This window comes from Gobio gobio (assembly GCF_949357685.1).
Source record: "Gobio gobio genome assembly, chromosome: 10".
In the NCBI taxonomy this organism is placed as follows: Eukaryota; Metazoa; Chordata; class Actinopteri; order Cypriniformes; family Gobionidae; genus Gobio; species Gobio gobio.
This window is the reverse complement of record NC_137116.1, coordinates 46,905,778-46,921,404: the sequence shown is the minus strand read 5'-3', so window position 1 is coordinate 46,921,404 and position 15,627 is coordinate 46,905,778. Positions and strand designations below refer to the sequence as shown.

General features: G+C 36.6%; 1 protein-coding gene across 8 annotated transcripts in view; it reads right to left on the bottom strand.

Moving 5' to 3' along the window:
• Window positions 1-4,080: 4,080 nt before the first annotated feature.
• The window catches only part of osbpl9 (oxysterol binding protein-like 9), a 42,955-nt gene continuing 31,408 nt past the window's right edge, over window positions 4,081-15,627 (bottom strand). For all 8 annotated transcript variants that reach the window (XM_079827647.1, XM_079827648.1, XM_079827651.1 and 5 more), the window contains 12 exons: window positions 15,436-15,542; window positions 14,299-14,417; window positions 14,128-14,213; window positions 13,245-13,422; window positions 13,032-13,116; window positions 11,961-12,071; window positions 11,813-11,876; window positions 9,977-10,117; window positions 9,627-9,705; window positions 9,455-9,546; window positions 8,051-8,186; window positions 4,081-5,180 (listed from right to left, as the gene is read on the bottom strand). In XM_079827647.1, coding sequence (XP_079683773.1) covers window positions 5,106-5,180; window positions 8,051-8,186; window positions 9,455-9,546; window positions 9,627-9,705; window positions 9,977-10,117; window positions 11,813-11,876; window positions 11,961-12,071; window positions 13,032-13,116; window positions 13,245-13,422; window positions 14,128-14,213; window positions 14,299-14,417; window positions 15,436-15,542 — 1,273 coding nt within the window. In that variant the 3' untranslated portion in view covers window positions 4,081-5,105. The remainder of the gene's footprint in view (window positions 5,181-8,050; window positions 8,187-9,454; window positions 9,547-9,626; window positions 9,706-9,976; window positions 10,118-11,812; window positions 11,877-11,960; window positions 12,072-13,031; window positions 13,117-13,244; window positions 13,423-14,127; window positions 14,214-14,298; window positions 14,418-15,435; window positions 15,543-15,627) is intronic.

Sequence of the window (15,627 nt, the reverse complement as noted above, 5' to 3'; positions counted from 1 at the left end):
AAGTTCAACAGCACTGCACGTGTTCCTATGAAGAAAGAAACATTGGTAAAGGGTCACAAAAAGAACATGACACAATATACTGAAAATTCAAAAAGTGCATCAGACAAGATATCTTGGTGGTTGCAATTTCATCAGTTTGAACTCAAGAGTAGCAAATAGAGTCATCATAAGCACTATTCTAAAATGTAAAACATTTCATAAAATACCTTGGACACATTGCAACTGCACTTCGGATATGCTCCAGATTCCTGAAAGCAAATAAATAAATAAAAATAAACCCCTGATAATGCTGTAACTAACAAATCATGTCTTAAAAACAAAAACTTACAATGCCTCAGCGTAAAAATTCTCAGAAATCACTTCTGTCCACTACTCTTATACATTATTCATCATAGGCAAACATTCATGAATGCATTTAAAACAAGACTTAAGGTTTATATACCTGCAGGCTCCCACCTTTGCAAGAGTCTTGAAGACACTGGGCCTGGAGAGATTTTATTTATTAATTAAAGATCTCATGTAACGCTTAAAGATAGCATGAGTGTTATACATGTCAGAAATGTTGGCATTCATCAGTTTATCTCAGATGTCCCTACCAACATTAATCTTCATCATACAAGTAAGCAGTCATACTTTTATTGGCTAACATGGTTCTAGAGTTCATTAACATTTAAATGTTAATTGCATCATACGGCAAATAAAGGGTTTTCCTGAAGAACATTTAGGGAGAGAAAAATAAGAAAAGTTTAGAAGCATATAATGCACTTACCCAGTAAGCCATTCAGACAGCCACAGATTTACAACCAACCAGTCATTAAGAGCTGCAAGAAATTGAAGCCAGAAGTAAGATCACTGCCAAAGTGCGCAAATATACTAGTTCTCATGTTGATGCATCAGCTAGGAGCGAAAGATATTGCCTTTGTTCTACATGGATTTTCAGCTGAACTATTCAAATATTCAGTCACATCATGTATTGGGTGCGGCCATGTCAAAATCTCAAACTCACCAGATAGAATTGAGCCCATGCAGTTCTCATCCTGCAAAAAGAAACAGGAGTAAGACTAGAGCAATAACTAATGCAGTATTGATATAAAACACTGGTGACATCAGTTAGGGGTGAAAGACTTTTGTTGTGTGTTCTACATGGAAATTCTGCTGAACTATGCAATCATCATTTGCCACAGGCAAGTCATGTGCCTTAAAATATCAGAAATTACCATGATCAGCTGACAGCATCTTCATACATCTTGTTCCAGCTTCTTGAGAAACCTGTAAGCGAAACGCTATTAGTATAGAGAAAAAAAATTAAATATAAGTGCTTAAACCAGGACTGTTTCAGTATGCTGATGTCTTTCAGTCTTTATCAGAGAGATTCCCATTGTTTTAAAACAATCATCATGAACAGTGTATGGCCACACCCTAAATAGGCACTTATGGGCTTCTTAAAATGATAAAAGCTTACCTTTAAATTCAACTGCACTGCACAAGTTCCTATGAACAGAAACAATTGGTATAAATTAACAAAAACGAACAGGACAATATACTGAAAATCCATAGGAATGTGCATCAGATAAGATATCTTGGTGGTTGCAATTTCATCAGCCTGAACTCAAGAGTAGCAAATAGAGTCATCATAAGCACCAATATAAAGTGCAAAACATTTCATAAGAAATAAATACCTTGGACACATTGCAACGGTGCTTCAGATATGCTCCAGATTCCTGCAAGCAAAAATAAAACTTGATCACAAGGCTGTGACTTAATCAAGTCTCAAACACAAATCCTTACAATGCCTCAGCGTAAAAATTCTCAGAAATCACTTCTGTCCACTACTCTTATACATTATTCATCATAGGCAAACAAATATTCATGAATGCGATTAAAACAAGACTCAAAGTATATTTACCTGCGGTCTCACGCCTTTGCAAAACTCTTCAGGACACTGGGCCTGGAAAGGGAATAATCTCTTTTAAAAGATTGTTCATGTAACTGTTAAAAGTAGTTTACATCGCTATACATGTCAGAATTGTTGGCATTCATCAGTTAATCTCAGATGTCCCTACCAACATTATCTTCATCATACAGGTAACGTTAAACACGAGGTCGTGCACTTATTGCTCAAAGTTGTTTTACAGTTCATCATAACGAATTAAACGCTTGTTTCTTACCATCATTAAGTTAGATATACAAGTTAATTGAAGCATATTTACAACAAAAAAACGGGAAAGTTAATTTAGAAGCATTTTATCGCTCATTCGAGGCCTGTACCACGTGGACCACACTACGCATTACCAAGCTAACTTTTCGTATGTATATATGGAAACAAAAACAAACTAGCAATCACTTTGAACAATTCCGTATCGGATTTACACCATAAAAGTCGAAATTAATTACAGCGCTTACACAAAAAGACAACATTACCTTCTCACAGCTGCGCCGCGGAAGAATGAGACCGTATGAATGCGTCGCTTTGCTTTTTATACGGTTTCAGCGCAATGCTTTCTGGGAAATTCCGTAGCTATTATACTGACACAAGATGTCGCTATGGTGCCTTCATTTGCGTTCAATGAGCTCTTACTGGGCACTTTATGTCCATTACTTGAATTTGGATCAATGCTAAAAAGAAGCATTAATATTAATTTCAAATGGCCAGATAGATCTTATATACTAAGTGTAGCACCAGTGATTAGATACAGTCCTATCTATTGAGAATGACAGTCAGATAAGGTTCCATTTAATGGATCTAAGTCATAGTCACTCATTTTGATCAATAAAACCCCGATAATTTCTAGCCAATATTATAGAACACGGCTAAATGTGTTTTTAATGATGGTCACCTGCATGAAAGTTATTTTTCATCCATTCTGTTTGTGTGCAGAACAAATTTCCATGAACACTTCTATCTTGAGAACAATCACGGAAGTTTTGTATACAACAAAGGTGTGTGTAGCCTATATATATAGACTACACAGCATCTCTTGGCAATTAAAGGTTATAACAAACAAGACAAGTTACTGTGAATAGTGTTGGCTAAGTTACTCTAAAAAGTAATCAATTAGTTGCTAATTACATCTTCACCAGTGTAATTAGATTACTGTACTAATTACTTTCTCTAAAAAGTATTGCATTACTTATTACTTTCTAAATCCCATATCGACTTCAACCAGTTGAACAATAAAAGCAGACACGAAACTACACATTTGATTCTTTCAAATAAACAATATACAATTACAAAAATTATTCTTGAACTGATCAAAGTGTGTAAACGGGGAAGGTAACATAAAAATATAAATTTTAACCTAACATTTTAATGCAAAATCCACTGTTGTATATAGAATTGTTCAATAGAATATACAGTATTAATGCAATAACATCAGAAGTAACTGTAAAGTACAGCCAAATTAAGAGTAATCCCATACTTTACTTTTTCAAGAGAAAGTAATCAAATTACAGTAACTAGACTACTTAATAATTAATTACACCCAAAACTGACTGTGGCATATGATGTACTGCATATGTATTGCTTGCAGGGTACCTGCACATTTGGACTTTTCAAGTCAATCTGATTGATTTAAAATGAAATACAGTAAAAAACCTACACCTAGCACCTAAAATAAAATCACCTTCAGCATCATTCAACTCTGGATGTCTGGAAAAAGAAATGCATTCAACTTTCTCACACAAATTGGTCTCACTGAGATTTAATATTATATTTTGATACATGGAAATCTGTTACAATCAATTGTCAGGCAAAAAAAAAAAGTTTTTTGGGATTGCCTCTGAAAAGCAATACTAGGCGAAAGTGAATTTTACTGCATATGGCAAGGCCTCAGATTTACTACAGATGAAGAGCAAATGGCTTTTTTATCTATAACAGTAATAATGTTTTGCCAGTTTTGCTCGAATTGCATGTCAGAAAAAAAGGATAATACAATTTGATTTTTGCTTGTTGCAAGTGTTACACCATGTACAGACGTCATTCCATGTATTCATCAAGAGTAAACGCTGTCCTGAGTGACTCAATGTGTCTACAGATCATTTCACCTTCAAGAAGAGAATCAAATCTTTGTGATACATGACTATATGAAACATATTTATTTGGATTAAAATGTGACATTTCACAGAAAGAGAGATTGCAGGGCAATTTGTGATAACATTGCTTAACCTCAGCGGTAGAAGCACAGATTTTTTCGAATGGTTTTATTGTGCACCATTACGATTTCCTAATGGACAGTTTTAGTTTATATACGAAGTTGATAAATTATGTGGACACTCAAGCAGCATTCTATAAAAAAAGCATATCAAATCATTCTCAAAAACAAAACAAAAAAATGAATTGGAATGGATTATAACCATGGCAAAGGTGTCTCCAATTTCAGCCCCATAATGTAAATGGTCAATTTTGCTCATTGTGGCTTTTGTAGCATAAAAGTGTATCTCTTAAAAGGCTGATGATGGAGTAGAACATAAAGGGAATGGTTGCCGTCAAGTATGTATATTTCAACAGTTACTATTGCCCTAGAGAAAGAAGAAAAATGGAAAACAAGAATATATCATATCTTCTATATATAAATAGCTGTAGCTAGCAGTATGTGAACCAAGTTCTCTTTTTTTGTTTGTTTACTTTGTAATTCCACCGTTAAGGCTTTTCGAACATTAAGATACAGCCTTCGATCCTCAGTCCGCTGCTTCCCTGAGATACAGAACGCTGTAGTTTTCAGTTTTGTTCGATAGAAACACCTCAACCCCTCAGGAGTGGAAGAGAGAGACGTCCAGCGGGATCGTTCTTCTTTTGCCTCGACGAGAGCGCTTGTTTGATTTGTGATGCTGAAGGGCTTCTGATCACGTCTTCTTTGTGTTTGTGGTGTTTTGTTCTTCCTCAAGGGGTGGTAGAGAGGTGGAAGTGTTGAACTAGCGAGCAGGGAGGTTTTTTTTTTTATTATTTGTATAGATTATTTGAGTTTGTATTTTCTTCTTGTTATTCATTCAAACTTTCGAAAATGCAAAGCTGTAAGGGTTCATTCGTCAGTCATTCCAAGGCTGAAGAAGAAAAGTGGTTCGCGAGAGAGTTCTGTTTTCTAGACTCTGTGGTTTTGGAAACGTCCTCAGTGTCGTTGCGATGATAGTCGCTTCAGGAGAGGCTCGTCGTAGACCCAGCATTCACCGTCCTCGTGAAACAGCTGCAGGGAAACAAACAAATCACACATTAAACATAAGCATTGATCTGAAAGCAAGCCAGTTCAATTCATTCATCAAGTCGATTCAAGGTGTTTTACATTACATTAGAGCACTTTTTAAGTACATTTCAGCAAAAACAAGATCCCAATCTGCTGTCACTGTTCATTTTCACATTCAACATTTTGAGCCCCTTCCTAAAACAAAAAGACAACTACATATATTAATTTATATAGACCCATTTATTATATGTGAGAACGTTTAATTATCTCTACTTTACTTACCTTACTTACTTACTATCAAAATTGTTCAACCCCCCAGACACTGTAATAATTTACAAATGTAAGCTTTTCTAAAGATAAAGAGTTTAGTGGAAAATACAAAAAGTGATGATGTCAATATATAAAGTAATGCTTTTGAGTTATAGCTATTTTTTTGTAATACAGCTAATGTCATAATTAGTCAACCCCTATTCAACGCAGCTGTTTTTATGTTACTTATTTGTATGGTATTGTACAAAATTGTGTTAAAACACAATAAAGCCTTTGGAAACTATAACAAAACTGAATTAGCTTGTGCTGCTACACATACATACATCTAGCCCATGCATGTGCTAAAGTTGATTAGCAAGTCAAAAGAGCGCTCACAAAAGCTATAGAGAACAAATTATCACATTATAAAGTCTATATGTCTACAAGTAGATTTCCAAAACACTAAAAGTTCCTAGAGACTCGGCTGGCAGCCTTATTCATAAGGCTACTGAAGGTATAAGGGTTTTGAAGAAAAAAAACAATTTCATTAAGGGAAATAAAATGTTTGATCAGAACAACGAAGGAAAAGCCTCAATTTACTGCCAAAGACTTGCAAGAAGACCTGATGAAAGGAGGAATAAAACATTTCAATGCAGAGTTGAAGAAGAACACTAGACAAGCATGGCCTTGGACATGGACATCTTGCCAAATGCCAGTCTTAACCAAGAAGAACATAAAAAGCCGACATGAATATGCTACAATTAATTTGGATAGACTTGTGGAGTTCTGGAAGAATTTTTTATGGAGTGACGTGACAAACTGGAACTTTTTGGACCCATGGATCAGCGGTATGGACCACCATCTCCATGGTCAAACATGGAGGCAGACCAGTCTTGAACTACTATTAATGTAATTTAATGCAATAATATAATATAATACAAATATATACATTTAAAATATTAATATATTTCAAAGTTACATTTTTACTTTTTTACTGACATTGTACTGAAGGCAAAACTAATGAATTAATATAAGATATTTTGTAATACATCAAAAAAATATTTACTTCCTCTTTAACGTCCCTTTTAACATCCTTTTGGTTTTTTGGAACATTCAAGGAACATTCTGTTCACATCTAGAGCCATATTATTGAGCCGTATTACATCTAGAGCCATATTATTGAGCAATATTACATCTAGAGCCATACTATTGAGCCATATTACATCTAGAGCCATATTATTGAGCAATATTACATCTGGAGCCATATTATTGAGCAATATTACATCTAGAGCCATACTATTGAGCCATATTACATCTAGAGCCATATTATTGAGCAATATTACATCTGGAGCCATATTATTGAGGAATATTACATCTAGAGCCACATTATTGAGCAATATTACATCTAGAGCCATATTATTGAGCAATATTACATCTAGAGCCATATTATTGAGCAATATTACATCTAGAGCCATATTATTGAGCAATATTACATCTAGAGCCATATTATTGAGCAATATTACATCTAGAGCCATATTATTGAGCTCTGTTCAAATTACGAGGATGTTGGCCTCATTTACAGTTACGAGTTCCTTGATTGTCTAACATGTGTTTTCAAACTGTGGGCTGAAATATTAAAAAATTTGCTAATGCTTTCAGTCACCAATAAGAATTGGATTTATTTTACAAATGTTCAAATCAAGCGGCAACCTCCCGCAGTTTCTCTTGAAGCCAATACGGAAGTGACTTAAACTGCCATTCATCGACTGGCCACTAGGGACAGGCTCCAGAAGGGAGCAGAATCACATTGAGCCCCATGTTAAAATGCCCAACTTTACAGCAGAAAAACATGTTTACAGTCAGGTACAAACTGTGGTTTTGGTCTATATGGCAAATTTTGCCCTTCATGACAACTGTGAGGGGGTGAATTTTTTTTATAACTCATTCGTTTACATTATATAAAGCCTTAAAGTTCTGCATAATTAAGGGCGTGGCCACTTTGAGTGACAGGTGGATAGCCATTTATCTGCTGTCTGTTAGTCATCGCGTCACCTCAGCTCCGCCCACGTCCCGCCTCTTTGCCTATTTTCTGTTATCCGGGAGTGACGCGCTGCCCTACTTCATGCTTCAAAACTGCTCTTCAGAATCCTATAGGTGACATCATGGACCATATTTTTTTTACAGTTTATGGTTCAAATCCATTTCCCATATTTAGCCCCCAAATCAGCTTAGAACATGTAAAACAAGTCAGTAGTTTCCATCCAGTCTGGCAACAATAGACAGGCCTACCATGAGCTCAAAGGTTAAACGATGGTATATGCCTCTACTGAAACCATAAGTCAGTGTGGTTTTAACTTAATTTTACAAAAAATGTGTTTAAATGCTTAGTTGGTTGGTTTGGTAAAAAGTTCAAATATGTTCAGAGTAAATTAATTTGAAAAACTGTCAGGCACTGTTGGGCTCTATAAACATCCAGCTATGTACATCATAACACTCAGCTTAAGAACATACTGTAATAAGCAACAGGAACCAATTAAGAACCATTTATCAGAGTCATATTTCAATCTCATTATTCCTCACGGCACATTTCCCCTCCGAATGTGTGTGTATATAAGCACACTCACTCTCGTCTCCCATTGCATTTCCTTTTCCTTCCTCTCTCTGGCCTCCGCCCTCTGTTTCTCCTCCAGGCTGTGTTTGGCTTCCGTCGCAGCATCAATGTCCTTGAGTTTCAGGTTCACTGTCACGTCCTTCCACAAACTGACAGCCAGACAGAGAAATAACAACGGTCTGCATCAGATCATCTCACAGAGGTACCCAAGCAGAAAAAAAAACATCACTTCAGCAGGTCCCCAGAGGAGCCGCAGCGCAAAAATAACCTTTTGAAGATCAGCAAATAAATAAGGTGCAAACAAAACAGTGGGGTCCAAAAGTCCATTAGTGAAAATGCTTGTACCTGCATTTTTCTAATTTAATGCAGTTTATGCCATTACAAATTATATTATTAAAATAACAATTTGAGTATGAAGGAGAATAATGATATTACGCAGCGCCTGAAAATAGTCCCCAGCACGCTCCCTGAGTCCCTGTGCAAGCAGGTTGTCACGGTGCTGTGTAATATCATTGCGCCGCTGCACCCATGGTACGTATGGCAGCAAAGTTTCTTGATTATTACGCAGAAATGAGAGAATACTTCCTAGCCATATCGGCCTAGAAAATCACAACTTATCATTTTTCGTTGGTCTCAGTACACAATGTAACTACAGAACAGTCAAGTTTTAAAAAGGAAAAATATCGAAACTCTTTGGTCATTTTTTGCACGAGATGCTAACGGTCTAATCAGATTCAATGATCTATGCTAAGCTATGCTAAAAGTGCTACCGCCAGACCCGGAGATCGGCTGAACGGTAAAACTCAACTGTTTAACTCTAGGGGAGTTGGAAAATTGAAAAAGTGTAGTGTTCCTTTGAGTCAAATTAATGGGTTTGATTTGTCCCTTTTTGCTTTAATAACATCAGTACACAAGTTTGTGCAAAACAAGAACATCTGACCTTCTGTGCTCATCATCACACATCTACTCTACAAATGTATTTATTTGATTAGGGACCTAGAAATGGCGAACAACTTAAAACACGTAATAACTTTTAATGAAAACCATTTGCAAAATCCTAAAACTTTGTCTATAGCAAGATTTGCACGGAATGTTCAACCACAGATTTGAAATGTGGACTTTCTAAATCACGTCACAAACCCTTCCAGATCGAGTGAGAAAATAATACACATCAATCAGGAATACAAATGAGATTTAAGAACCAGAAGGATTAAAGCTCATTCTTAAACGCACAAAATTCAAATGGGTTTTTAAGGCTGGTTTCCCATGACTTGTCACGGAGCCCAAAATTAAAAATCGAATCTGCACTGTAGCTTAAGAGAAAATGGACGTTTGGAGAAGTTTCATGTTGCGGCAAATCAGAGGCTCTATGAAGAAGACAACATTTAGAAAGGAGAGAAAAATCTGGCCTACAAACCTTCTGGATTCATAATCCAACTGGTCCTCCAATTTCCGCACCTTCTTCTTAATAATGCCCAATTTCTTTGTGTCAATGAATTCTGCATTTTCCTGAGAGGAAAGCAATTATGTTACTTTAATTTTATTCTTGAATGTACTTCCTTTTCTTGTTTTCTAGGGTTCAAACTTACCCCGGTGGCCCATTTTGCATACATCACACCATTCCACTCTCCCTCTATGGAGCAGTATGACTTCTTATCATTGGGAGCACTAAAAGAAGGACAATAATATGAGGATATTATTAAACATTCTCAATTAATATGGATATTAACCTTCTCATATCAGATGCTTAATGCATTTGCATACAAATTTGATGTCTTTCTGCATAAATTTACCATTATAACTAAAGAAAACACTGTGTTTTACCATAGTAGTTCAGATTTTTTCAAATGTCTGAATTTGAAATTCATCGGGTGGTTTAATTAAGTGACATTTATTCATTTATAATGCAGTTTTTATGAAAAGCAATACTTTGACTTACAATATCTCAGCAGTTATCCTGTGCTTCTTTCCTCCATAGAAGGGTTTGGTGTGGAAAACTATATTGGCACTGTAGCCAGATTTGGAACAGGAAATATTGCACTCCCCACCCAGCTCAACCCAAGGAACAGTGAGGATTGACCTATAGGAGCACAGGGAGATGGATGAGATGCCTCCTTCATCCTCTAGACTAGAAATCTCAAACATATCAGGGACCGTATTCACAACAATTTTTTATCTTAGCACTAAGAGTTCTCCTAATTAGCAGTAAAAGTTCTTAGTTAAAGGTGCTCCATGCGATCCTGGGTGGAGTAACTTCTTGTTGACGTTCGAAGTGTTGTCAAGCAAAACAGAGGCTAGCTAGACCCTTCCTCCTCCTCCTCCTCCCCTCCGTGCTTCCTGATTGGAAGCCCTTCTGCCGCCGGAGTTCTCGCCACCTTTCGAAGGCTTTTCTGATGTAAATTCGGGACTTTGCGTTCCTTCTCTTTTTCCCTTTTCGTTGCAAGTTTTTCATCAGAACGTCGTCTCTTTGGTCATGTGTCGGCCATATCAAAATCATACAATTCAAACTTCCCTCTTCATGTGCACGCGCACTAACCCCAAACCTCCACCCCCAAATCATTCTTGTCGGTTATTGGCTGGAGCACTGTTTATGATGTTTCGTGGTCCAGACTGCCCAAGCTTGGTTTTGTTGCTTTTTGTGGAGCTTGTGCTGACTACAGAGACCACGTTTTTTTCCAGTGTGTTTAGGGGACAGGCAGCTAGCGGATAGTGAGGAGATGTTTGCTGTATGTGAGAAAAAAAATTGGCCTAAAAAAGGCGTGACATCGCTTATAGCACCTTTAAGAGTTTTCCCTTAAAACCTATTCACAAAGTTGCTGAGACCAACTTTTACTAAAGAATAGATAGAAGTCTTAAACTAAGAGTAAGGGTGGGGTTGACCTTGTTGCTACGGATGATGTCATCATGCTTACTAACTATGGACACAGTGATTGGCTGATGGGGGAGGAGTCTCTGTCAGCGATAGAAATATTGCAGAACTTATGTTGCCATATTCGAAAACGATTTAAAAATAAAAATGTTGCCATATTCAAATAAAGATTTAAAAAGTAGGCTTAGTGTCACTAATTAAACAATATATGTTCAGCTAATTCTCAGCCTCACAAAAAAGTTTTTATAAACAAGTTCAGGAGGAGCACTATCTAATCAGCTCGAGAGGAGACATATATACAGTATGCACAGCCGACTCACCTAGTTACCTTGATAGTTTTCTGAGGAGTAGGCTACTCTGGGTTTGGGCTAAATTCCCTGCTCGGAGCTCTCGATCCTCTCGGACAACACGGCAAAAACGCTTATTTTACTATATCAGATTATTTGTAAGTGTGAACTCGTGAAACAACTGCCACAGGTAATCAGACATTACTTTCTTATTTATTTATTAAATAAATAATATTTATTATTTTTGGCATTTTTGCCTTTTTGTTATGATAGGACAGTGAGTAGACAAGAAGTGAAGTGAAAGAAAGAAAGAAAGAAAGAAAGAAAGAAAGAAAGAAAGAAAGGTCCGCAACAGCCATTAGAATTGTTTGTGATTTGGTCTTAGTGACTTAGAAGTCCTCTTGACTACTCCTAACGTTTCACAGATTTAGGAGCTAGTTTTAGCGCTAAAATGCTTTGTGAAATACAAAAATGTAGGATTCCTAAAATTAGGACTGACACACCCATTATTTAAAAGAGTTTCTCCTAAATCGGTAAGTTAGGAGCTACTTTTAGCCTTAAGATGTTTCGTGAATACAGCCCCAGATTGTTAAAAGTGATCGAATCAAACAATGCTTACCTCCCATAGCCATTGGGAAAATTAAGAATATAGTGCTCATCATATTCAAGACAAGTAACACAACCTAAAACAGACAGGAGAGAACAATTAAGCACAGCAATATAGAACTGATGTTTATTAATCACAACCTAACAATGTCCTTGACTACCTTGACCAATATTATGGACACCAATTGACATTCCAAGGAATTTCGATTTCGTCCAGATGTGGGCGTTGAATTGGATTTTCTTGCTGTAACACTCGGCATAAAACGCAGATACTGCAAAAGAACAACAGCGTTAGAAAAATTCCCAAAAATCACAACCAATTATCACATTTTTATAAAAAAGTATAAACTTATGTAGAAAACTAAACTAAATAAAGTATTCATTAAAACACATAATTGGAATTTTACTTTTTAGTACCAGTAACAGATTTAAGATTAAAGGCACAGTATGTAATTTTCACCGCAAGATGTCGCTTATTCAATACAAAGGCATAACTTGATGATGCCTCGATTTTGCGGAATCATGGGAATTATTGTCTTCACCTCTACAGCCGGTGGAAAAGAATCCGACAGGTTTGGCCAGAAATCATATTCATGGATGAGCTAATGTATAAAATATTTATTAACGTTACTGTAGTATGAAGCAGGGTGGGGCTGAAAGCCAGTGGAGTGGAACGAGCCCGTTGGAGCGATTGATAATGAGAGACAAGTGCGAAACAGGGCTTGAGATCAGTAGAGTATTTATTATGCCCCAGACGACTTCCGCTTCTTGTGCTCATGTGTATGTGGGGTAACGCAGCGCTGTTTTATCATTAAGTGTGTTGAAAGTTATGTTATAATGCCACTCTGTGCGTTCACTCAGTGACCTATGAGACACTCGCGGTAAATCAAGAAACAGTGTATAATAAATAAATAAATCGAGGGAAACGTGGGTTTGATGTCATTGATAGGCGACAGTCCGTGTCCTGGTTAAAATAGCTTGTTTCTCTGGTTTTAAACATTCTTGAAAACTTTTGGGATAATGTAAGTATAAAAGTCAACAAAATATATACCACTGTTCTAGTGATTTATGGATATTTTAATCCAAAAATATTACATACTGTGCCTTTAAGAAAATCTCTGGTAACATGTAAATTGGATCCATTTTCTTCCACAGGTGGGGATAAATTAAATTAGTTAGGCATAATATTGCTCTCAGGGATAAAATTAGTGTTTAGTTAGCTGAGCACTTACTAGGAGGGTGGTGAGAAACCTGCTCTGCCACAAATGACACACTGTTTTTGCAACTCCACGGCACTGGCCCATCTGATACAGACTCCTAGAAAGACAGACAGTGAGCGAGTGAGAAAGACAGAGAGCAAAAGAAAACTTACAGAGAGTGAGTGGTACCAAATCTGTTATAGAATGTAATGCAAACTTCCTATTTTTAGACCTACAAACACTCACAGAAGCAACAGGATCCTCTGTTTCAAAGGGCAGGTCCCAATGACAGAAGAACACCTCGCCCAGAATGGGGTTGTAGGGCTTCTTGGCCACAGATCCTTTCCGACCAGCGTGAAAGGCAGAGAGGTACCACTTTACAACCTGCACCATGCGGTCCTTTGGATCCTGCTGCTCCGCAATACTGCAAAACGTGCCAGAGTAATCAATCACAAGATACGTGCTGAAGCATTAGTATTTATAAGAGCAAAAAAACGAAGCAGTGCTTAATAAAAAAATTAGTTCATCACGATAAAACTATTTAAAACTAGCTTGTCAAACTATAAGCTGCTCATAATTTATAGTAGTTAAATTATAGGGAAGCTTCCCTTTTCTAAAAGTCATTAGCTTCAATAACTTTTAACAAAAGGTTGCTAAATATAGTACATAAGAGATTAGATAAAACAGTATTTATTTCTCTACAAAAAAAAGACTATGTATAGTCCCTCACAATTGAGTGACGATTAGAATGAATCGCTGAATAATCTTTTTAACCAGTTGATTAAAATGAAAAGTCCAAAAATTAATGCTAAAATGAATCTCAGTTTTATTTCAGAGAGCAAACATATTCTTGTTTGATTATTTTCTCAGCTAATTTGGTTGCAAAGCTGTGTGCGCAATTTAATAAAAAATGGCAATGTATTATTCTGTCACGCTACACCGCTACTGGTTGATAAAACAGCTCAGCTACTGTCAAGCTACTCAAAAACGCAGTCAAGCATTAACTTTACAATATTTTTGAGCATTGCTACTTTTAAGTTCATCAATAATGACAGTGAAGCAGGTGTAATCATTCATGAGAATCCATATGGTAGAACAGATGCAAGACACAAGACAGGATGAGCATTACCTTACAAACAAATCCGGGTGAGCAAAGAAATCTGCATACATTTCCAGCAACGACCTCCGCTCCAAGATAAATGTCGGCAATACGACCTGAGGATGACAAAGATAAATTGCAGGTAGAAATGACAGGAAAATATGAGGAGAATATGTAAAAGAGAAGGCTGTTTGTGTTTACCTTGGTGAGATCCATGCCCAGTCGCACTTGAGACAGCAGATGCATGATGACACTTTTGTGTTCTTCAACAGATTCACCTTCACCGTCATCATCTCTCTCATCATGACTGTCAAACTGATCTGAGAAAAGCACAGAAATCAATGTATTCGGCAAACTGCTAAACACAAACACATAGTTTCGCTTGTGGTTCTAAAATGACACCACTTTTAATTGTTTTCAAACAGTACAACTACACTACTCAAAATGTGTATATTTTACTTGTAGTTGAGCTGGGATACAACTATTTTAAAAAGTCACCATGAAGTAAAATTTAACAATTCGTGTAGTCTTTCTTTTATGGAATATTGCAGTGTTTACTATAAATTATTTATCGGTGCACATCATTATTATTTTTTCAAACTTTTTTATGTGCCCTTGTAATCTTTAATCAAAATAACTTCCCCTCCCACTTGAAACGACATCTCTTCTCTTCTCTGACATGTTTTTCAGGCGGGACAACCTGTCACTCACATGAGAGCACAGCAACAGCAAACGACAATGATTCAACATTCCAATCAATTCCCAATGGACAAAATCAAGTCCCGCCCCATGTTTTTTCTTTTTCGAGAAGCCATTTCACTCAGATGTACTTCACAATAGGGAAAAAAAGACTACTGCAACTTCTGTTTCATGTTGACGTTAACATTGACTATAACATAATATATAATACAATATAATAATATAATGAATCTAATCTAATACACACAAGTGTTTATATAATGAGGTGTTTATAAGTGAAGTGTGTATTTTCACTTTTAGCACTAGCATCAAGCAAAAAGTCACTAAAAACAATACTTAAACGGATTAATTTTGGGAAACTTAGTGAAGGATGTGCGTGTGTACAGGTATATGTGGTTTATGCGGACAAATGTGTACAATGACATGGGAATTATAATGTAAATATGGTTTAAGAGGACACTTCATGTGTCCTCGTAAACCAAATGGCATAAACACATACTAAGGTGTTTCTTTGGGTGGGTAGGTCTAGGGGTAGGGTAGGGGGATAGAGTATACAGTTTGTACAGTATAAAAAACATTAAGCCTATGGAGAGTCCCCATAAACCACATATTCAAAAAGTGTGTGTGTGTTTTGTGTACCTGCATCAGTGGTGCCGTTCGACATGGAGGAGTTGATTGATTCGTTGGTGTCTGGTCGTTTCAGGGCTGTGCTGTCTTTACTGTTCACAGCAGATGTTCTGTTCGGACTGCATAGAGACAAGAATAATGTCAGTTTATTCCAGAATAAGTTTGTAGCGATATAAGACAAGTGTTTGTGTGTGTAAGTGAGTG